Source organism: Gymnoscopelus braueri (assembly GCF_963280865.1).
Source record: "Gymnoscopelus braueri genome assembly, chromosome: 9".
NCBI classification, from domain to species: Eukaryota; Metazoa; Chordata; class Actinopteri; order Myctophiformes; family Myctophidae; genus Gymnoscopelus; species Gymnoscopelus braueri.
The window spans coordinates 49952612-49977069 of record NC_137610.1 but is presented as its reverse complement, the minus strand read 5'-3'; the positions used below and the strand labels follow the sequence as shown (position 1 = coordinate 49977069).

The following is a 24458-nucleotide window of genomic DNA, read 5'->3' as shown; positions in this document are numbered from 1 at the left end:
TCTCTTTCTCTATATCTCTCTATCCTCTCTCTATCTCTATCCGTGTCTCTGTCTCTCTCTGTATCTCTCCATCCTTGTCTCTCTCTGTCTCCCCCCCCCCTCCCCCCTCTCTCTGTGTATTATGTTTCCAGAGGGACGTGTGGATGCGGTGCAGTGCAGTCTCCCCAGGGACCTGAAGGGCAGGGACATCCGCAGCGTTCCGGCAGAGATGTTCAACTACTGCCTGCAGATCCAGCAGGGGGTCAGAGAGGGAGGAGGAGGAGACCCCGCCTCCTCTGGCGGCTACAACAACAACAACGGCGGCGGCGGCGGCAGAGCGCCGCCCTGCCCGGCCGGCCGCATCACCGCCAGCGGCGAGGACTGCGTGCGCCAGCGCTACCGGCCCGCCAGCGTGCGGCGGGCGGCCGGCACGCAGATCGTGGCGGGCGTGGTGTGCGGCACGGTGTGCGTGATGATGGTGGTGGCCGCCACCTACGGCTGCATCTACGCCTCGCTCATGGCCCGCTACCAGCGGGAGATCAAGAGCCGCGGCCAGCGGCTGGTCGACGACGCCGGCGGGGCGACGGAGACGGAGGCCGAGGAGGGCGAGACGGACGTGGAGGACGGCGTGGTGTCGTCGCTGATCTCGCCGGACGAGTCGCCGACCATGCAGGCGAGCGGCATGGACCACAGCTACAGGATAAGCAGCTTCTGAGAGGAACTCGGGGTCACTTTCTGATTTACGACGTTCACTTTCAGGATGCGAATCATTGTGACCATCTGAGCAGCCATCCCGCTGGATGAAACTGAATTTTGCCCTCCTCCCGTGGGAATAACACAAAGGTCTCCCTTCCTTTGACTGCAAGCTGCTTCAGGGAAGGCCTTCTCATCTTATTCGTGCTATTATGGGGGACGAGGAATTGTATGGAGGCAAGAATACAGAACATACCTACGGTATACCTATCTCACTCTATGTGTGGTGACAAGACTTTAGATGGGGAACTGATTTACCGCGTATGGACCGGACTAAATTCAGCAACAAACAACAAGGATGTGTGTAGCTCGTCTACTGAAAGGTGTGGATGCTTGGTGTGGATTGGTATTCCCTGCTACGCTGCACAGAGCTGTGTGTCTCTGACAGCTTCCTCACGCCTCTGAAGCTCATATTCACCTCTGTTTGACTGCTTGTCTCTACTTTCATCGGTTGCGGTGCGGTACCTCTGATCAAAGTTGTTTTTTTTGTTCTTTGTGTTGGAGAGCCTGTAAAAGCACAAAGCTACAGTACCGTCGTATCTGTTTTATGTATTGTGAACTTTTACCTAATATCCACCTTGCATTACAATGTTTTCTGTATTTGATCAGCCTTTTCTTTGCATTAACATTCCTAGTTCTAAGAGTAGCTCAGTTAGAAGAACGAAACCAAATAGTAGAGAACGTATGATCAGGGTTCGATTTGCTGGGCAGGATGGATGGCGGGGAAATCCTCAAAGCCTCTGCTTTTGATATCCCCCCTGTTGGTCACTCATAATTTTTTTTAAATGTCCAGTGGGGATCATGTTTTATCCCTTCTCCTGGTCAGACACAATTAAATAGATGCATTTCTTTTTGGGAAATGTAGCCTGTCTGATATGTTTGATAAGTTATGTTTGATAATATCACAATTTAACAAAGAAAGTTCACATTAACCCTGGCATCCCTATTTTGGGGCAAATGTGTCAAACATTTGTCAAGACTGTCAAGAAAATGTTTTTAAAAAATAGTGAAAATAGTAAATCTACAAGCTCTACAAGGCATTGATGTATTGTGACCTTGTAGATTGACTATTATCTTCTCTATTTGGTGTACAAATAAGTACGGCTTAAGAGGTTAAGAAGTTTGTTTGTTTTGTGTTTTTTTTGTCGAACCCTGTGTATCATAGTTGTGTACGTTGCGTGTGTGTTAGACCTGCGGAGATGCTGAATCATTTATTTGATGAAACAACCACTTTGAAAAGATGTGAGTCATGTCAGGGAGTTGCTGCTCTATAAGCTGGGGTTGTGAAGGCGAACTGAAACAAAAAAAAACAAGAACACTACTGGCACCTAGAGGCCATCAGCCATACACTAAGCTTGGGGCTAATTAGCTTCTATAGAACACTGTAGGTCAGGACATACTATACTTCATCAATGACGGATAGTGAATATTAAAGATAGCCCAACCTTCATGTTCCCAGCCTAACAGTGTAGTGAGATTGTTGCTGCTGCTGCAAACTACATTAAAAAAACAGGGTGAGCGCGCACAATTTTTTAGAGTCAAGAACTTTTACTGTTGTTGTGCAAGCACAACAAAAATTGCAATTGCGTCAACCTCAAAAAGCAGCATTTGTATTTAACCCATTTAGACCTGATGCTGATTATACAGATCGTCTGTCAAGTGGAAACCTCATATGTCCAAAGCTGTTACTTATAAGGGTTCAAATTCAAAATTAGCAAAAGTAAAAAGGGCCTTTCTGTGTGGAGTTTGCATGTTCTCCCTGTGTCCCCTAGGGTAGGTACCCTCACAAAAAAATATGCAGTAGTCCTGATTTCTACTGCCTCCCCCTGGTCAGCCGGGGCGCCTGATGGAGGGGAAAGGAACTGTTTGGAATAACGTGTTCCTTCCACACACTACGTCCTACCGAGGAAACTCCCATCTGTCAGGTGATAAGAAGCGGCCTGCTCACTCCTCATGCATTGAAGGAAGCTCAGTTCGGAGCTCTCCCCAGGCTGGCAGAGGGAGAGTAGCGCCCAAGCTTAGGCAATTGGCACTGGGTGAAAAAATTGGTTACAAAATCGTGGGGTAAAAAAGAAAACAGAAAACAAAAAAGTAGCAAAAGTAGCAGATCTACAAGCGGTACTTTTGTGTGACGCTGTAGTATGATCAAGTAGGGCGTTCGTTTACGAAAAAAAAACACAACAAGTTAGGAGACGACGACAACGAAATGCCTTCTAAATCCTAACAGTTTTCTGAAAAACCTATGTTGCTATATATAAAGCTATGACCTAAAATGACACTTCCACTTTCCAGGTCTAAATGGGTTCACACTTCACACGTGTATTCGCTTGCTATAATGGACGTGTCCTCTGTCTCCTCCTAAATGTATTTGATTTTGTTTGTTCATATTTTCTGGGTTAAGCACAAGGAAAGTTGTCAGTTTGTCCAAGACAATGAGGGTTTGAAATTTTAATTAAGGACTGTTACCCATGCTGAAAATAATAAACTTTATTTATCTAAAAAACACAGTTTTATCAGTCTTTGTAACACTAAAATATACAGGCGTAATTGTAAGATTATAAAGCCTGCCAGCACATAATTCCCAATTAGCCTTGTTCGGATAAGGAAATCAATCAGACACTAGAGTACTGCCAGCAAGAGATACAAATCAATACGTTTGAGGTCAGAATCAAACGCGAGACATTTCACCCTTTCTCGTAACCTTTGCGTGCGTGTATGTACGTGCAAATCCACTAAACCATATGCCTCATGCATAAACACAGCAAAACCTTTACTTTTCAGGAAATGGTAAATGGAACTTGTGTTTCAATGGATCCAATTTGGTTGTGATTTATTCATAGGCTCGTGTTAATACTTTTCATTGGTTAAATATTTATAAAACCCACTGACAGATTTAACCACTTTCAACTTGGCATCCCTATTTTGGGCATGTCATTATAGGCAGATATGCCTTTCATGAATTTTCCAAATGTTTCAAGACAGCAAAAATAGCCCACAAAATCGACAAGCTCACAATGTGTCACATTGCGACGCATTGTTAGCTTGTTGATCGACTACTGGTGTGTGACACTGTGGTATGACAAAGTATACAAGAGGGCTTAAGTGGTTAAAGGATGACCAATAGCATTCATTTATGGAGAAACAAAAGGAAACAGAATCAGAAACAGAAAGACACAGAATAACGTTTCTGTTCCAACAGAAACGGTATGTAACTGTAGCCTGGAAACCAGACAAATCTGCCAGTGAAATAAAGTAAATAGCTCTCTGCAGATTTGGTCTGGCCCCGCTCGGTTGTGATTGGATGTCCCTGCCCCCGAAGTTGTGGTGCACCAATCAGGGCCCAGTATGCAAATATGGGGTGGGTTTATCACCAGTCTTTTTTTCTTTTTTCGCCCCTTGGAAATGCATATTCCACTCAGAGATTCCAGACTAATATCTACACAGTGATATTAGTCTGGCCATGCCAGGCTAATGCAACTTACCTCCAGCGATGGCCGTCTGATCGCCAGATGAAACTGTCACAGAAGTTGTGGCGATCACATATTTCACCCCTGTCAAAGAGACATGAAACAAGACATGAAACAATATGTTACTATGACATCATGCCAAATAAAACCATTTCAGATCTGACAAAAAAAAAAGATGCTTTTGCCAATTAAATCCATCCATCCATCCATCTATGTATGACATGTGACACCAGTGGTGTAAAGTAACTAAGTACATTTAGTACTGTGCTAAAGTAACATTTTGAGGTATTTTTTACTTTACTGTAGTATTTCCACTTTTCAGTACTTTTACTTCTACGCCACTACATCTCAGAGTCAAATATTGTACTTTTACTCCACTACAATTATTTGACTAGTTACTAGTTACTTTATAGACTTCATGTACATTATTATTTTATACTTTGGCTGTTTGAAAACTTGTGAAACGGGACATTCTACGTAAGGAGTACTTTTACTTTTGATACTTTAAGTATATTTTGATGCCAATACTTTTGTACTGGCAATACCAGACTTTTACCTGTAAAAGTATTACAGGTAAATGACTCTGAACCTTGTATGTATGCTATGCTCCTATTACCACAATGTATTTTGTGGTAATTATATTATTCATATAATTGGTCCTCGCTAATGCTCATCTTAAGACGGCACCATTTCTGTCCATTTGGTCCAAGAGGGCTGTGAACGGTTCAGAAACCTGCCTACCAGTGTCATCATCGGGAGGCAGGTTTGAATATTTCAAACAAGATTTCAACCTTTTATTTTAGTTTAATGTTTTATTAATGAAGAGCATAGAAACAGAAGACATTGCTCTTGCATTAACAAGAAAATAATAATAAAAAAATGTTGAAATCTTGTTTGAAATGACCAAACCTGCCTACCGATAATGTCACTGGTTCTGAACTGTCCACAGCCCTCCTCTGAGACACAAAGTGAGTAGACAGAAATGGTGCCATCTTATGATGAATATGGTGAACAAAGGACAATTTATTATGAAGATATGTTGAAAATGGGTGAAAAGGGTGACGATCTACAAGCTAGTAGATAGTTATTTTTGCTATTTTTTAAATAGGGCTGAAGTGGACACTTTTTTGAAAGCCTGAAATGAAGCCTCTGCTTTGATGCACAAATACTGAAAGCAGACATTCTAAGATCAGACCTGGCAGGAGGTAGGCTACCTGCAGAACCAGCCAGTCACTGGAGCGAGTTAAAAACGGACCAAGGTCCCAATGTAACATACAGTAGATGTGATATATGATGGTAATTGGCTTTATAGATTTACAGATAACGATGACTATCGCGTCTCTCAGCCAGAGAAGACCAGCCAACCTCATCATATAGGATACAGTAATGACTGAGTATTGTAGCTCTATCACCAGTAATAAACCTTAGAGCCGAGTGCCAAATGGAGTCTAAGTGCCTGAGTGTAGGAAAGTAGCTTCAGCAATTCTCTTCGTCCAAATCAAAGGAACGCTGGTTTTATTTCTGTATTAAAGAGGCCATATCTTTTCCCATTAATTTCCCAACACGGTTCTTTGTGGTATTTAAAAGTACATTTGTAATCGAGCCAGATGCCAAGATACAGTACTTAGTATTCTGTAACTCTTTTGATATTTGACTTGACAGTAGAGCTATGCTTATTACAGTAGGCCTAATCTATGTTCTTTGGATCTCAAAACCATGAATTTATATTTATTAGCATTACGTGTCAGTTTAAGATTAGAGAGAGTGAGAGTGTCGCAATGCATATAAGGAGAGGTGCATTAACTCAATTGCTAACTGGACACGATCAGCAATACAACAAAATAGCATCATTCCTTCTAGCGTTACAAAGGACCTAATAGGAGCATACAAACATACATACAAGGTTCAGAGGCATAATGCTCAGACAGACACTGTTGCTGGGGTGATCGTCAAGGATCACGATGTGTTGCCGTAAGAATAAGGACAACGAGGTTAAGTCAATGAGCGAACCTTTGTCGTTGACGGAGTAATAGTAGAATTTGCCAGGGGGATTTTCCACTGCCAAGCGGTACCACAGCGGAAAGTGATCCACGGTGAACAGGTTGTCCTTGTCAGCAGGAGTCAGGAACTTCCTGTTATCAAGGACAGAATAAGAACATTATTTGCCGGGTGCATTAAACGTACAAGATTTTGTCTAGATGGCATTCGAGCTGGAGGTGAGGGAGGGGGCATTTCTGGGGCTAAGCGGGAAACACTTCCCAGGGAGTATGCCCCACACCCTATCCTTGTTGTTTTCAATGTATTTTTAGATCGTCAGGAGAGCAAATCTAAAGTGTATTTGTATTAACCTGGCATGATTTTAGCTACTGCTATGTGTGTTTCAAAGCGAAGAGAAACAAACAGAACAAAACAAAACAGAACCCACGTAACAAACAAAGTACATGTGAGCAAAAAGAAGAAGCACAAAGATGACAATCAATTAACATGGCTCTCCGTCCATGTGAGACTTACTTGGCCACTCTTGACTCTTTACCAGTATATCTGGTTATCCTCATAAGGCCAGAACGAGTGCCAAGGAAGGCTGTCTCCAGCCCAGCTTCCACCCTGCACACACGCACAGACACACACACACACACACACACACACACACACACACACACACACACACACACACACACACACACACACACGCGCGCACACACACGCAGAGAGATAACATGATGAAAATGGTGACAACAAAGCAGATTAGCTCAGATAATCTAGGATACTGTCTGCATTATCTCTTCCCCAGCAGGTGAAAGCAGAGTGCTTATTTTGTTTCTTGTAGGGTTTTTCCCCCGCAGTATTTTTATGCTTTATTCTCCAGACAGGAAACCAAGGGCAGAGAGTGAGAGACAGAGAGAGAGGGAGAGAGAGAGAGAGAGGGAGAGGGGAGAGACATGGCGCGATAAGATAGGAGTCAGGGTTCAAACTCAAACTCGCATAGAGCATTACTGTATGGTCTGTGCATTAACATGGAGCCACCAGGCCACCCCCCCCCCCCCCCCCCCCCCCCACGCACAGGCTTAGTACTGACATCATAGATTGGTCTCCGAGTATGTGTACTGATCTACACGCTTTTGACTGGAACGTTGCCAGTTTAAATCTCTGGACTCTAGTCCAGGAAATCAGGGCAGGTAAAGGATGAAATAATGAATAATACGCTCCCCTCGTTCCGTTTGGCTCCCGGCAAGGTGTTCTTGAACGAGCCACTTAACCCATTAAGACCGGGAAAGCATTTTAACCACTCTAACCATTATCTCATACTTTGGCTATTAAAAAATAGCAGATCTACAAGCTCATAGCGCAGCGCTATTTTGAAAAATCGTGAACATTTGTGCAAATCTTTGAATATATATATTTTCTTTAAGCGAACATTTTTAACTCAAATCTTTGCTTCTTAGTGGGGGTCCCAGGAACAAAACAATTTGAGATGGGGGGGTCCGCGACCAAATACATATAATTGTGGGGGTCCTTGACAAGAAACAGTTTGAGAACCACTGATTATAGCAACATGTTTTTTTATTTTTAATTGTTAGGATTTAGAAAACATTGGTAGAATCCTCCAGAAGCAAAGATTTGAGTTACAAATGTTCGCTTTGAAAAATATATATATATTTAAAAATGTGCACATATTTCACGATCTTTCAAAAATAGCAGATCTACAAGCTCATAGCGCGGCACCGAGTGCCGCGCTATGAGCTTGTATATCTGCTATTTTTGAATAGCCAAAGTATAAGATAAAGTGGTTAACTAATCTAAAATGACAGATGCTTTCCCGGTCTTAAAGGGTTAACCTCCAACTGCTCCAGTGGAACTGCTCGACGGTATGAAGACTGTGTCGGCACTGGCTGGGCGAGACCCCTGATGTGAATGTGTGTTATAATAAATGCCTGAATATTTTTTGAACCACAGTGTTTCTGTGAAAAAAAGAGAGAATCTGTGTCATGTCCAGCAAAACGCTCTCCCTGGATGAAAGGCAAATAAAAACAGCATGGCTTCCCTGTGCAATCTGCAGCTATGTTTAGCCAGTGTGTGGACGAAGCAGCAATGACACACTAATGTTAGCTTTAGCAGCGTGAGGTGAGCTGTGTGAGGTGAGCGTGAGGTGAATGCAAAGAGATGTGCTAAAGTGAGCATTCTACGGCTGAGTCCCGTGGTAAAATGCTCGATAAACACACACACACACACACACACACACACACACACACACACACACACACACACACGTAGGACAGCATGTATCAGTATCACTGGGCATACGTCTTTATTTACAATATTCACCGTGCCGTTCCATGGATGTATATTACCGTTAACGTTTTTCATGTGGCAAGGTAAGAGGAGCGCTCCTTTTCGGCCTGTGATGTGCGAGGTTTTACAATTCACTTTAAAACTGAGGCAAATACCGCTATGCTCAGTACCTTCCATTCATTTGCTCAGCAGTGTGCAAATACTGCTCAGCTCAGCAGTCACGGGGACTACTTTCTTGAAAGAATATTGTTGTTGTGAAATTGTTATTAAAAAAACAGTTTCAATTGGTGTCTATGCAATTTCATGTTGCCATATTTGATAGCAAACGGCGAAGAGGGTCGGAAGCCCGCGTCAGACTTCCTACACCTCTTATCCGTTATAGATCCATGGTAAACCAAGGCCTGTTGTAGCTTATTTCTTTATTAACTTTTTAAAATGTCAATTGTGAACATTTCTTCAGATGACATCAGGTTTTCCTTTAAAGTTATTTCCTTTAAAGTTATTAAAGTTATATATTTCTGTACAGCACCAGAAATCCTCCTCCCGCTTGCCATGACTTAGGCAGTAGAATTGCGGGTAGTTGTCACCAGATAAGAAAAAGATCCAAAACGAGCAGATAAAACAATCTGACAAACTCTGCGTGTGCATGTGCGTGCATGTGTTGGCTGATTTACCTCATTATACGTGCAGCAGCAGTTGTCACATTCCGAGTCTAATTAGTTTAACCCATTCAATCCGGGAACGCATACTGTGTCATTTGATTTTTTTTAAGCTACAACCATTATTTCATACTTTGGGCTATTCAAAAATAGCAGATCTACAAGCTCGTAGCGCGGCACTCGGTGCTGCGGCGAGTTGAAAAATCGTGAACATTTTTGCAAATCTTTGGTTTTTAAAGCAAACATTTTTAACTCAAATCTTTGCTTCTTGGGGATTCTACAAATGTCTCCTAAAACATAAGAAAAATACTTATGTTGCTTTAATATCAGTGGTTCTCAAACTTTTTTATGTCAAGGACCCCCAAAATTATATGTATTTGGCCGCAGACCCCCATCTCAAAATATTTAGTTCCAGGCACCCCCAGAAGCAAAGATTCAAATAAATCTTAAAATGACACAGATGCATTCCCGGATTGAATGGGTTATCTCACAGTCAGGCGAGCTGTGACAGCTTATATCACCAAGGCTATGTAAACAAGGTAAGGACATGAACGTTACTTTCTTGGTCTGGAAATTCCAGTTGGCAGATTTGTCGCTACCGGGAGGCAAACTGCGTATGGATAAATACTATCTTTGAATGATTGCGACCTTTGTAAAATGACCAGTTCAGGAAAATAAAAGAACGTATCACACGTTTTCTTAAGTCTTGTTTTTCGATGTGCTATAATATAAATATTATATATAATATTATATATAATATAATATTATATAAAGGCTATATCATTTTGTTGAGGTACAGTATCTAAAGAGTACGTTTCTGTCTGGGCAGTAAGTGTGGGTTGCAGTGTCACCGAGTGTCATCTGGAGGCTGTCTATTATTAGCGAAAGAAAAAAGTTAATGTAGCATCATAATCATTCAAACCATCTTATCCATCTAAAGGTTGGCTATTCAAAAATAGCAGATATGTACATCTGCTATTTTTGAAAATGTGTCCTTGGCAAAAAAAACACTTTTCAGATGGGGCCCGTGGTCAAATACTTATGGGGGTCCTTGACAGTTTGAGAACCACTGGCCATCACCCAGCCAACAGTCTACTTTTGAGGGGACTAGTGTTTATATGTTTGGTGAAGCAGTCAGCTAAGCTGTGTGGTTCATACTGCAGCTATTGAGAGAGACAGTCACATAGACTAACATTGTAAACAAAGAATATCCATATAATATTAAATATTCAATCATTTATTGCCAAAACCAACTTAAAGTTACAACTTAAAACTTAAAAAACGTTTTTTCTATCGATTAGTCACCCCATTCAGACTTTTTTGTTTTGTCTCATTCCTAAGCCAATAATTTGATGACCAGCGGACCGGTAGTCAGCGGTTCCGGTAGGAGACACAATTCAAGTCTCCATAGTGTGACTAATCGATAGAAACAAAGTCCTTTTCGGGGTGAACTATTCCTTTAAAGTTGATTTGGAATTTGTGTGTGCTCAGAGATAACAGGAAGTAACGCATGGCATGGGGCAAACCAATAGTTCCAAACACACGAAGCACGCGCAATACATGAACCACATGATTTCAGCCAGATCAAAGAGTGCATGTTGCAACTCTCTCTTTCAACAGGTCTGGTTCATACAGACCAAAGGGTTCTACTGCAAACGGCAGGCCCCCGTTGGAGCCATACCTTGAAGAAAAAAAAAACACAAATGAAAATCTCACCCGTCGCCGTCGCTGAGCATCAGAGCGTTCCAATAGGCTTCCATAGGAGCCGTTACCACAGCGTCAAACAGGATCTGTTGCAGCAGCACTTCGTCACCTATAGGTAACAAACAGGTAGACTCTTTTAGGGGAAAGGTCATGTTGATCAATACATTTTGTCATTATAAAGACACTCTTGATGAAGGTCCAGAGGGACCGAAACATCACGTCAATTAGAATAAAACTGATGCTTTAATCAAGTCACAGTTTATTTGTATTTGTTATTTTCCCCACAAAAAAATGTGTAGAGCCCTAGATCATCTGGTCAACTAAGTATAGAGCCATTGTGAATACGATCAAATAAGAATATAGTTTAAATGGTTAAAGAGTGTTGAACCATTTGGTTACCATATACACAGTATTTGGGGATTGATGTTTTATATCAGTACATTATCATCTGCTCCTCATAGAGGGAGACTGAGCAGGTGAACCAGGAGATATACGGTTCTTTCTGTACAGTTAAGACTAATAGACATAATATACATAATAATTACATTTGAAGAGGTGAGGCTCATTCATTTCTGGGCATTTGGTCGGAGGGAAAAATGAAAATGAATAATAAATGTACCAACATGAATAATGAATATGCCCACATTTGGGGAGGGATTGTTGGCAGTCTGAAATGTTGACTGCTGCTGCTACTGTAGCTGAACTTTGGCCGATATATATCGGCCATTGTTTGAATTCTTTTTTATGACATCTGTATCGCCAGTTATGAAGCTGAATTGTAACAACTTTCAACCTGGTGTCTGGTGTCCCGATTTCGGGCATGTTATTATAGGCAAATCCTTTTTCTTTTTTTTTACATTTTGAAAAACAGCAGATCTACAAGCTCACAATTATTGCATGATTTATGATGCTATGTATGAAGCTGGTTAAATAAAACAAATCTGATATTTACTTGCTTTCTTCTTCATTATATAATTAAAGTTAAATGTTCTTTATATAAAAGCTATACTTCATTCAAACTTTTTTTATCTATCAAAAGTTTTAATTATTTTATTTTTTTTAGTTTTCAAATAGAAGCTTTAATCAAGTCACAGTTTATTTTTATTTGTTAATTTATTTATTACAACGAGTCAAAAACATGGGTAATCCGATGGTCTAAGACTCTTCTAAATTAAACCTGGCACCGGTCAGGCTCTCTACCCAATAGATCAATGAATGTTTTAACACTTGGCTCTGCTTGCATCAGTTGGCCCGTTGGACTGTCTGCTACAGTGAGGTGCAGCTGGTGGCCAGTGTTGCTAGATTTTGTGAGAGAAATAAGCTACCTGGTCTATGAAAACAAGCCCAAAAGAAGCAACATGAGCACTTTAAACCTATATACAGTACATCAGCAATAGCATTGTGAGCTTGTAGATCTGCTATTAAAAAAAAAATGCTTGGGGAAAAAAGTGAACATTTCTAAAACACAAATCTGGTATACGGGGGACTCCCTGACAAAATGTTTTCAGTTGGGTATACGCGGACAATTACATATTAATGGGGGGGGGTCGTTGACATGAAAACGTTTGAGAACCACTGGTTTAAACAATATTTAGGACGGAACACTTTAGAAACAAGCCCAAAACTCCGCAACCCGCAACTACCAATATTTACAAGCGACTTTACAGAAAAACAAGCCCAAAGTCGCTTATAATAAGCGGACATGGCAACACTGGTAAGGTGGCTCTAGCAGAGTGGATAAATATGGAATATTCCTCTCCCTACGGGACCTGAAGCCCATGCAGCCCTGATCCCACTCACGATGACAGCAGCTCCTTCGTATAGCATTGACTGATGAGGTTTCCTCTGTGCCGTAGCCGCAGTCAGAGACATGTTGAATAATTTGGGTGGTCATAAATTCTGCATCTATAACTGACTGTAAGGTCAAGCAGACCAACCAACCAGGTGTTCCACTGTGAATGCCATTACATGCTGTACAGACTGAATCACAATTGAAAGATGTTCCACATTGTATCTGTTAACACTAAATATACTGTAGGTAGTGTGTCAATGATTTTGTATTGTTTGTTTCTGGATGTGCATCCCCACACCCCACTCTGAGAACCACTGTTTTAATGTACCTATGGTTTCCTATCGTCACCTTCCTAAAATAATGGCCTACGTAATTTTTTGAGGAACATTATATTTTTGCCTAAATTAGCTTTTCATGACACTGGCCACCTCTGGTAAAATCGCATTAATATCCTTGTTGAAAAGATCATGCTGTTCCCACCCCAGTAGGTCAAGAGTGTGACCTAGGCCATTTCATTTTGCCTAAGTCAGCATGATATAACTATGAGAGTGACGACATTAGCATAGACTCCCATTGTAAGAATGCAATGCGGAAGTTCTCTTTCTCTATCTCAATGAGGAAGTTCCAATGTTTGGAACTAGAGGAGGCAACATCCCGCTTTGCGGCGAGATCAAAGCGTGACGCAACTCTCTCTCTCTCTCTCTATATTGCTTGCCTAAGTCAAAGACAAGGTGACTTAGGCCATTTGTGGAGTAAGTCACTTACTCCAGAAATAATTGGGCCTAAGTCAGGTTTACAATTGCCTAAGACAAAACACATATTGGCCTAAGTAATTTAATCCTCTTATGTTACATAACTGACAGACAGCGTTATTTGTATGTCAATAGTCATATATTGTTATTAACATTTTGGGTGAAATTATTAAGAAATATAATATAGTTGGACATTATAAAGCATTAGCTTCTTCCCGCTCCTTTTCGAACACATCTATGCTTTATTGTTCTTTGAGATTATTGTTCTTTTATAGTTTTATCGTGACTTTTTTTCTTGTAGGATGTTAGGATGTAGAAAAAAAGAAAGAAAGATAGTTTGTTTTGGTTCAGTTTTTATGGTTTTCGGACGAACTTAAATGACATGCAATTATTTTAGCAAGGTGAAGCTATCTGGGTGGACCCTTACGTAGGCGGTTCACAATGGTTTCCCCTGTTACTGCTACTGTACCTCCATTTGCTTCATTTCAGACTGGGTTGCAGCAGCACTCTTCAGTGCTTGTCATTCTCCAAAAGCAGTTTTTTTAATTATTAAAAGAGGGATAAAACCCTTAGGCTGATGTTATAGTTTCTGGTTAAAAACTACAGCAGATTAAAAACATGGCAGGCTGCAAAAGACTGATTAATTATTAATTCATTAAGAAATTAATAATGGATGTGTTAGATTTAGGGTGTGTCAATAGTCTATGCTTGCACATTGACTCTGGGCACACCTTAAATATAACATTATTTACTTTGATTAGCTACAGCTGTTTTACTTGCTAGCCAGTCATATTTTTTTTACACTGTTGTAGTTTTTAACCTGAACTGGAAAACAAAATACAAATCAAATCAGCCTATAGGGTTTTATGCCCCTTTAATTAAAACCGTATCGCTTAAATACTAATCTCTGTCCTTATTTGTGCCAAATTTGCAAGCAGGGGAAGCAGAAAAACAGCTTTGCAGGGTACTGCAGCCATGGTCTCCCCGAGATTAATGTGCATCGGACTCTGTCTTTTCCCGGTGTTTCGCCCAGGTTTAAGGTTAGGGTTAGGCATAGTGTTTTGGGATGATTTTGGGCCAGTTTGGTGGGGCAGTCTGGAGCATTTGTTGAGCATTGCCCCCCCATCATGCCCCTGCCTAGAACCAGGGTGGAGGTCAATAAAGTTTGACCACTATATGCAAAGTATATAGGGTTTACTAAATATTTTGCAGTCCGGGGTCCTCCAGGGGTCTTGTACTCGGCAGTCGGCCCCATTACTTTTTTTCCTCCAAATCTCTTTTGCAGATAATAGCCGATACAATAAGTTCAAATCGTGGCTCGCCGTTGCAGCACATTGCTTGTAGATCGGTTATTTTCGGCTGTTATACGACATGCCCAGGTTATAGGGACGGAATGCTGGAGTTCATGTGGTTAATAATCTAATGCGATCTCATTTTATTTGATCAGGGAATAACACTCACACTCCAGGTCGGGTTCCTTCCCCAGCAGGTAGCGTATGACAGCCTGGAGCTGTGTGTACTTGCGGTGGTGAGGGTCGATGTCCAACTCACAGTATGTCCTGGGGGAGGGTGGGGGGTTCATTAAAATTTGCAATTTAAAATTTAGAATATAAAAAAAAAAACTATAATCTGTACATTGAAACTATACACACTATAAGATGCCAGGTCAACAATGTCCTGGCATCTGTCTACATAACATGCTATCTAAGTTACATTTTAGCCTTTGCATAAGCCTGCAAGGTCGTCAAGGCTAGGGAAAGTGCTACGTTCATTTGTCATAATCTTATAATAATAGCCATTAAATTGCTTACATTTGCCTTTCGTTGCTGTCGGGCAGAAACCTCTTATCCCCATATTTAATACCCTACTTGATCATATACTACAGCATCACACAAAAGCATCAAAAGTAGCAGATCTACAAGCTCGAAAAGTGGTGTGAAGCGACGCGGTTTGAGCTTGTCGATCTGCTACTTTTGCTACTTTTTAATTTGAATCCTGAAAATTTACAGTTTTGGACACCCGAGAGACGATTTAATATAGTGCTATATAACTGTACTGAAACAAATTTGAATTCAATGTAGTCCTTAATTGATTCAATACCCCAAAGGGACTGTATAGCAATCTATTGTTTGTGATCAATATGTTATAAACGATTCTGGGTTTTCTAATTATTATCAGACGTACCATTCAGATGCTATGGTGAGGTCTGGAGAGGTGAGGTCATGGAGGCCTGTGGAGAAAGAACAATATAAACCACAAGTCAATGTCTGAGCTACTGCAGTGGTTCTCAACCTATGGGTCGGGACCCCCAGGGGGGTCCCCACATGATTTTTTCGGGGGCTTCCCCAGGTGACAGTGAAGTGACAATTTAAGGACTTTTAAGACCTTTTTAATACCTCAACAAAACAAAAAAAGAAAGAAAGAAAGAAAATACCATTACTGCATCAAAAGTCATCAACAAACTGTACTATAAAAACTGGTCAAACATTGGCCAAAATGTCAAATAATATAAGAAAGAGGCACAAATGTTGTAAATAGCCGAGCTTGTAGATCTGCTATTTTCACAATAATTACTGTATCTGTGGAACCTAGTCAAACTAAATGTAATGCCTCAACTCCTACAATTCCAAGTGCTTGACAGGGTGCGTGCGTGTGTGTGTGTGTGTGTGTGTGTGTGTGTGTGTGTATGTGTAAGTGTGTGAGTGTGGGGGGGGTGGTCCCCAGTTCAAATATGATTATGTTGAGGGGTCCCCAGTTCAAATATGATTATTTTGGGGGGTCCCCAGTTCAGATATGATTATTTTGGGGGTCCCCAGTTCAAATATGATTATTTTGGGGGTCCCCAGTTCAAATATGATTATTTTGGGGGTGCCCAGTTCAAATTATGATTATTTTGGGGGGTCGCGGCCTGAAAAGGTTGAGAACTACTGATCTACTGTACTGTGTGGGTGTTTTGTTTAGTTTTTTCCCAGCATAAAGGAAAGACTAATTTAACCTGTTATTAACTATTCAAGTTGACTGAAGAACAACAGCCTTATTTACCACAACAGGGTTTGGGGGAGTAAATGACACAGGAGGAGCAGGAGACACTTGAGGCTTTCTATGAACCCGAAGAATCAAAATATACCACTCAACAAAAAAAGAAAAATAGGAAATTACGGCCACCACAATTTGATGGATTTTCATGGCCAGGGAGTTATTTCTACTAAAAATGATGGTTGGAATGGATTCAGCGCCCCCAAAAACCTGTAATCAGACACCCCACAAGCTCATATTGGCCAATTTGTAGTTTTCCAGTTTTTCACCCTCTGGGTACCCAAACTTTGATTGCCTCCTACAAAAGTTTCCTCGAGGAGTTGGGCTGGAACTAATTGAGAGGTGTTAGCAGACACCTACTGTACAGTATATGAACACATTTTGTGAAGAAAGCTATTGGTAAGCATTCATTTTCCAGATAGGTAAAAAATGTGTCTTTTTTTATTCTTTTTCTTCATTCTTTTTCTTCAAAAAATGTGTCTAACCTTCCCTATTCCCAGCAGCCAGTGGTGGATAAAGTACTCAGATATTTTACTTAAGTAAAAGTAGCAATACCACAATATAAAAACACTCTGTTACAAGTAAAAGGCCTGTGTTCAAAATGTTACTTGAGTAAAAGTACAAAAGTATTGGCATAAAAATGTACTTAAAGTACCAAAAGTAAAAGTACTATAATGTTTGAAAATAGCCTATGTATAAAATAGTCCTAAATGGTTAAAGTATGTTTTATAATATATAATAATAATATCTGCAAAGTAACTAGTAACTAAAGTTTTCAAACAATTGTAGTGGAGTAAAAGTACAACTTTTGCCTGAGATGTAGCAGTGTAGAAGTAAAATACTGAAAATTGGAAATACTCCAGTAAAGTAAAAAATACCTCAAAATTGTACTTAAGTAGGCTACAGTACTTGAGTAAATGTACTTAGTTACTTTACACCACTGCCAGCATTACAGCCATATACTTGGTCTGACCAGCAGTAGGTTTGATGATGATGATGATGATGATGATGAACCTACCTTCCTCAACAGACACGCTGCCTGTATAAATGAGCTGTCCGTGGCCCTGGGTCAGCACCAAGCCCATACTGAGGAGACAAAATGGTTGGGGAAAACCTAAATAAAAGCTACACAAACCTGACTTCCTGTATAAATAGTATGTCACATACTGCCATCTAGTGGATAAAGTGCACACCTTCTAGGACTTTTTTGTGTTATTCTTTTAGCTTTAATGTATTACTGTACCAGGTGCTGTTTACATTTCCGACTAATTAAGTATTCAATCAAAATACCAGGGTTTAATTATTGAGTCTGAGAGACCAAGTAATTCATAGTAATTAGAAAATATCAATGAAATATCCATTTGAAGCTGTGTGTGTGATGGAGGACGGTTTACCTGAATGGGGTCTCGTCAATATTCGTGTAGAAATAGTCATTGATCAGATATATGGGTCTTTTCTGTTGGAAGAACAGAGAACAAAGCAATTATGTGAGGACATTTGTGTAGTTTGAACATTTGTATCCATCAGCTCATCAATGATAGCAAAAACATCTAGATCATTTTTCAGTACTTTTACAAGAGAGGACGCAACCCACGTTTCTTGGCAGACAATATCACAGTTGAATCAATGATATTTCATTTAATATCTCTGCTGCCGATTCTTATTCTCTGTATTGCGAGATTGTAATGCACAATTCCTTGTGTCAATTTGTTGCATATACCGTGGCAATTAAGAAAACTTGGCTGTTCTAAAGTGGTTCTCAAACCACTGTTTGGGGTTCCCAAATTATTTGGGGGGTCCCCAGATGATTAGCTTAATGTGCAACATTGTTTTCTCACTCAACAGCAAACAAACCAACATACACGATTTAATGACTTTTAAGACCTTTTTAATACCAAATTGTCAAATATTACGTAAGACAGAGGCAAACATTGTGAAAATAGCACAACGCCTCACAGTGCGAGGCGTTGTGAGCTTGTAGTGCCGCTATTTTCACAACATAAATCTGTGGAACCGAGTCAAACTAAATGTAATGCCTACAATTCCAAGTGCTTGTCAGGGTGGGGGTCCCCAGGTCAAATATGATTATTTTGGGGGGGGTCACGGCCTGAAAAGTTTGGGAACCCTTGCTCTACACAGCATGGTGATTGATTGCACTCAAATAGTATACTCACCCCTTTGTCTAATGATGCTCTGATGTTTAGACTGTAGCTCCCAGTCTCTCCTCTCACCATGGCAGTTCTTAACTAAGATAAGATTACATTTTTATAATGTCAGTCTGACATAATATATAAAACACTGTAGGCCCTAAAGTGTGTCTACAGTGTACAGTATACTGTTGGTACATATTGGATTGTGTGTGTGTGTGTTTTTTTTTAGATTTTTTTTTAGTGGCTTTTCTACAGCAGACATGCAGCTGTGAGCTCTGGTGTGACGTCAACTCGCATTCCTTGAGTCGAGTCATCAATGCCATTGAAAAAAAAAAAAAAAAAAAAAAAACTTTTTTAAAATGTTTTTATTTTATTTTTTATAATCAAATCGATTAATCGAATATTCGAATACTTATAGGTCGAATAATTCGAATGCTAAAAATCACTATTCGTAAATGCCCTAGTGTGTGTGTGTGTGTGTGTGTGTGTGTGTGTGTGCGTGCACGCATGAATACTTCCGCTTTATATTTAAAACAAATCAAACAAAACTGATCTACAAGCTAAAAGCACGTCTCGTTCGCCTAAACATCAATACTTTGTTTGGCAAGTGACAGCGTCATGCAATGGAGTAGGCTGCTTTAGTTTCAAGGTTCAAGGTTTCTTTATTGATAGATACTGTAGGCCTAGAGCTTATTTTTCTTTTCCCTGCCTGCTTGTCCGAGTGAAGAAGTTATATAGTGTAACATTTCATCAGAGTATTATGCTTAGTAAGGCTGTTGGGGATGTCTGACAAATATTGAAAAATCCATAAGAACATGGATTTTTGTTTAGTTTACTGAAAATGTGTGTGTGCGTGCGTGCGTGCGTGCGTGCGTGCGTGCGTGCGTGCGTGCGTGCGTGCGTGCGTGCGTGCGTGCGTGCGTGCGTGCGTGCGTGCGTGCGTGCGTGTATTTACAGTCTCATCCGTGTCCTCCCATTCCACCTCGTTCAGGTCCACACTGTTGTAGTTGGGTTTGGGCTTCAACTTCTTGCCGTCTTTGTACTGTTGAGCAGGGAAGTGTATTATAGTACACAGGTATATGTAAATGTTGAACAGGGCCGGGTATTATAGTACACAGGTATATTTAAATGTTGAACAGGGCCGCCGGGTGTTATAGTACACAGGTATATTTAAATGTTGAACAGTACGTTCAGTGAGACCAGGGATTGAAATGTATAAAAACAGGTCTAATTAGTGGGTTAAATGTTTCTTTTAGAGCTGATGTCCAGTGTCAGGGGACTCAGGACTCACCAGAGGACGCAGGTCAGGGTGAGCCAGGATGTAACCGTTGTTGGTAATGAGGAAGGCGTAACCATGGGAACCCAGCTAGAGATGAAACAACAACAGAGAGTTGTAAGCTGAACAGCACAGTCACATACAGCACTATCACTAACACAGAGGCAGTTGTGGAAAGTAACTAGTACATTTACTGAAGTACTGTACTTAAGCACAATTTTGAGGTACTTTTACTTTACTGGAGTGTTTCCAATTTAAAAAAAAATCCTTCTACTCCATTACATCTCAGAGGCAAATATTGTACTTTTTACTCCACTACAATTATTTCCAAACTTTAGTTACAAGTTTGTAGATTTGAATTATTATCACAAAACATACATTAACCACTTCAGCCCTATTTAAACTTTGGCCGTTTGAAAATAGCACATATACAAGCTCACAACGCGTCGTGATGCGTGACACGTAAACATATTTTTTTTGGTAATCTCTTTTGTACATATAGTTTGTTTGTATTGGTTGATGACATGTATTATTGTGATAACTTTTTATGCTACAGTATGTTGATAAATTGAATACATAGGACACAATGGAAATGATTCTGTGTTATCATTTTAGCCTTAATGTCTGACTGTACCACGTGCAGCTATTCAATCAATCAAAACAACGGAATTAATGAAAGAAAAGAAAGAAAGAAAGAAAGAAAGACAGAAAGACAGAAAGAAAGAAAGAAAGAAAGAAAGAAAGAAATGTTCAACTTTGACCAACCATGTATCTGGGAGCCAGTTTCATGACCTCCATCAGGGGGATGTCAGAGCCCACCACCCCCAGTAGGATTCCATGGGACAGCTGGGAGAGAGAGGGGGGTGACAGGGGTCAATGTTACCACACTGACTGGCCCCAAGAATGATCATCACAGCATTTAAATACTGTACATACTGCATAATGTGCACTATACAGCATGTTGAACTACTTCTATATACTTCTACATCAGTGGTTTTCAACCCTTTTCATATCAAGGTCCATTATTTATTCGCTATTTGATGAGATTTAGACTCTCAGACCCAGGACTTAGAATATTTTGTTGTCGTTGGATACAATTGTGTCCACAGTTCCATATTGTACTGATGTTGTATCACAGGAGAGATAATAACAGGTAAACGTCGATCAAAATAACAATTATTCTACATTCTAATTATATAGACTTCTTGTAAATTAAGTATTACAAGTAATGCAGATGTTTAACAATAGTTTAACTCAAATGGACCCATTTGTAAGGGTCCATTTGGTTTCATTTTACACTCTCAAGAGTTAAAGATCTATAAGGGTCCATTTGGTTACCAATTCTCCATCATTTAGCTGGGGACCACCTGGAACCCCCCCCAAGGACCACTGGTGGTCCCCGGACCACTGGTTGAGAACCACTGTTCTAGATAATTACACTGACATTACATTACATTTCTTACTATTTCTGTGGTCTTTGTATCTGTTATGTTTTCCATAATAAAACAAAAAAAAGTAATGTATGTATTGTATTGATAAGAATAAATACAGAAAATGTCTCCCTGCTATTTTCACTGAAGGTTTCGGCCCAGAATAGGGATGCCAGAGTTCAAGTTGACATCTACAGTATAACCCGTTAAAACCGGGAAAGCATCTGTGTCCATTTCGATTTTAGCGTTGGCTATTCAAAAATAGCAGATATACAAGCCCACAGCGCGTCACTTCGTGCCGCACTGCGAGCTTGTACATCTGCTATTTATGAACATTTTTGAAACATTTTGAAAGTGTTTGATTTTTCTTTTAATACATGGGTGGTTTATAAATGAATAAAACATGAGTGGGTTCACTGACCGTTTCCTTCTTCTTACTGAATACTGGCATGGCCACCGAGGTCATGAGCAGCAGACTCTGAGCCTTGGTGTAGAAGAGCTGAGAATGGAGACAACAAACAACAATACAACTTTTTAATTCATTTACGGTATATGTAGCATTCACCACTGTTATTAGTGGTATGATAAAAAATAAAAATGATACGGATACAATTCTAAAACAGGCCTGTGTTACTGCCTCGTTAACACATTATGGATAATCAAAGACTTATTCTTATTAAATGCAACTAATGCAGATTGCGGATGTATGTCATAAACACCTGACAAAGGCCTATTCTGATCTAAACATTGGTCTGGATCTGGTCTCGTTTACACACTATCCACATACAGTACAAAACTAGCATTTACCAGTTGCTCTTTTCAGTCTCCAGGGGGCAGTATAGGACAGTTGTGCTGTCTAAACACATCAAGCCCATGTAACACCTCACACAATCAAGCTGTCGCTCTGAACACTCATTTTAACTACACTTTCAAAGACTAATATAGTACTTACTTACTTTCTTACTTACTTACTTAATGCTACTATCTCTATATACTATATATCTATATATCTATATACTATAATACAAGAAAATAACATACATATATACATACATATGTATCTGCCATTCCATTGTTTGTATATTTGACTATGTGGTGTTTAGGTTTTTGCTTTGAATATTGTAAAATTACATGAAACAGAAACAAAAATAGAAATATTGAAAATAGACAAGAACATATTTCATGGCAGTTGATGATGTAATGACGATGTGTTTGTAATATTGCAGGTTGTAACACTGATGATGATTATGAGTCTATGAGTTTCATGGAGGAGCAACAGTCAGGACCAGGACATGATTTTCACTCCGTTTACCTCCTTGGTATTGGGCAGCTGAAGGGGGGGTTGAAGGGATCCAGTGTGATGGAGGAATGGATCCAGTGTGATGAACGGATGGATCCCGTGTGATGGAGGGATGAATCCAGGATGAAAGATGGATGTAAAGAATGACAGGAAGGAGAACAAACATGAATAATGAGGGGGAGACATTACAGGAAAAAAAGTTCCTTGCTGTATATTGCTATGATATTTAACCGCTGAAACCCTATACTTCATGAAGTCCCCCAGGGCTCTATACTTTGGTCTGCTGCTACTTTTTGCCCTCTACACAAAATCTAGAGGCTCACAACACGTTATAGTTGCAACGCATGAGCTTGTAGATCTGATATTGTCACCAAATGTTCGCCCTAGAATCATGAGCTTATCTAGCTACAGTACATATCTTATGTACATATCTGTCATTACATCTGCTTCTATAATGTATCCCACTACAATTTTTACCATGCACCATATGTACCTGTATATATCATGCTTAATGTATAGATTTCACACTACCCATGGTGATATCTGATCTGTCTTTCTACCTTTCTTTAAACTGCAATGAATGAAGCATCAGCGTTAGTTCATGCAGGACATGGGAGTCATACGCACCCCAATCAGTTGTCAGTCTGCTGATTGAATAAGTGTTTCTAATCAGCCAGGTTTTTCTATGGACCAATCACAGCCCATTCGCACGGCGGTTCATTTAAATATGGCTCCCTACTACACTGGATGTCAGCTATATTCCACCGCTGCCACACACACTGCTGCTGGCAAAGCAAACGATGACTAAAACTAAGATTAAATATATTGACAATTTCGTCAACAAATTAAAGCTAGACTGAAATGTTAGGGAGGGACTAGCGAAGAAGAGAAGCAGTAGAACTAAAAGACAAGTCATTTTATATTTGGTTGCGCTCTGGTGTTGCGCTCTGAAAATAGCAGATCTACAAGCTCACAACGCGTCGCAGCGGCTATTTTCAGCATGCAACCAAGTGTAAAATCAGCCATTACGACGCCATCAAGGCACCGCCAAAATACATTTTAGTCGACTAAATCAACTGTAGATTTAGTCGACTAAAGTGTGATGATATTTAGTCGACTAAAACTAGACAAAAACTAAAACATTTCAGGTGCCTAAAATATGCCTAAAACTAAATGGAAATGTATTCAAAAGACTATGACTAAAACAAAATCAAAACTTTACCAAAAAATTTTAAAATCTTATCTATGACATGAGTGCCCCTGATTGAATAGGCGACTTTCACACACTTTTTTACACCTGTAAACCTGTGATGTGACAATAACGGTGAGGGTTCATGTGGTTAACTTTCCTCCAGGGAAGGATTTTTTTTTTTACAGGACGTCAATGCAGCGTGACTCACTCACCACGGTGTCCATGTAGGCCTCGGTCCAGATGATGTCATGGTTATGGTTGATCACCATGGGCCGGCTGAGGACATGCAGGTATTCCATGACGTTCTCCTGGACGTCTGCCAGGGTGGAGATGTGTGTGTAGTAGCCTGGCGGGGACGGACAGACAGACAGACAGACAGACAGACAGACAGACAGACAGACAGACAGACAGACAGACAGACAGACAGACAGACAGACAGACAGACAGACAGACGACAGCAGGGAGACCAGTGAAGACATGTGCAACGAACAAGAAAAATACATACGTGTGTTTGCGTGCATTTATATCGATATTGTTCCACATGCCTAGAATAAACTCCCAGAAAACTACAGGTCTGCTGCCACTCTTATTTCTTTTAAATCATAGTTAAAAAAAAAAAAACGTTCTCTCTTCTGCACTGTAATTTAAATGTATACTTTTTTTGTTTTCATTGTATTC

General features: G+C 40.2%; 2 protein-coding genes across 2 annotated transcripts in view; one reads left to right on the top strand and one right to left on the bottom strand.

Annotated features, from left to right (window-relative positions):
* Positions 1-960, top strand: part of LOC308092498 (leucine-rich repeat-containing protein 52-like) — a 33303-nt gene extending 32343 nt beyond the window's left edge. Inside the window, exon 4 of the mRNA XM_080438422.1 lies at positions 132-960. Within this exon, the coding sequence (XP_080294548.1) occupies positions 132-694 (563 nt within the window). The 3' untranslated portion in view covers positions 695-960. The remainder of the gene's footprint in view (positions 1-131) is intronic.
* Positions 1-24458, bottom strand: part of LOC308092362 (voltage-dependent calcium channel subunit alpha-2/delta-4-like) — a gene marked incomplete at its 5' end in the record, with an annotated part of 128620 nt that overhangs the window by 64790 nt on the left and 39372 nt on the right. Inside the window, 15 exon segments of the mRNA XM_080438213.1 lie at positions 4215-4283; positions 6210-6331; positions 6711-6803; positions 10865-10961; positions 14858-14955; positions 15581-15626; positions 17451-17518; positions 17827-17888; positions 18607-18678; positions 19538-19624; positions 19874-19948; positions 20624-20704; positions 21710-21787; positions 22601-22618; positions 23993-24126. Coding sequence (XP_080294339.1) covers positions 4215-4283; positions 6210-6331; positions 6711-6803; positions 10865-10961; positions 14858-14955; positions 15581-15626; positions 17451-17518; positions 17827-17888; positions 18607-18678; positions 19538-19624; positions 19874-19948; positions 20624-20704; positions 21710-21787; positions 22601-22618; positions 23993-24126 — 1200 coding nt within the window.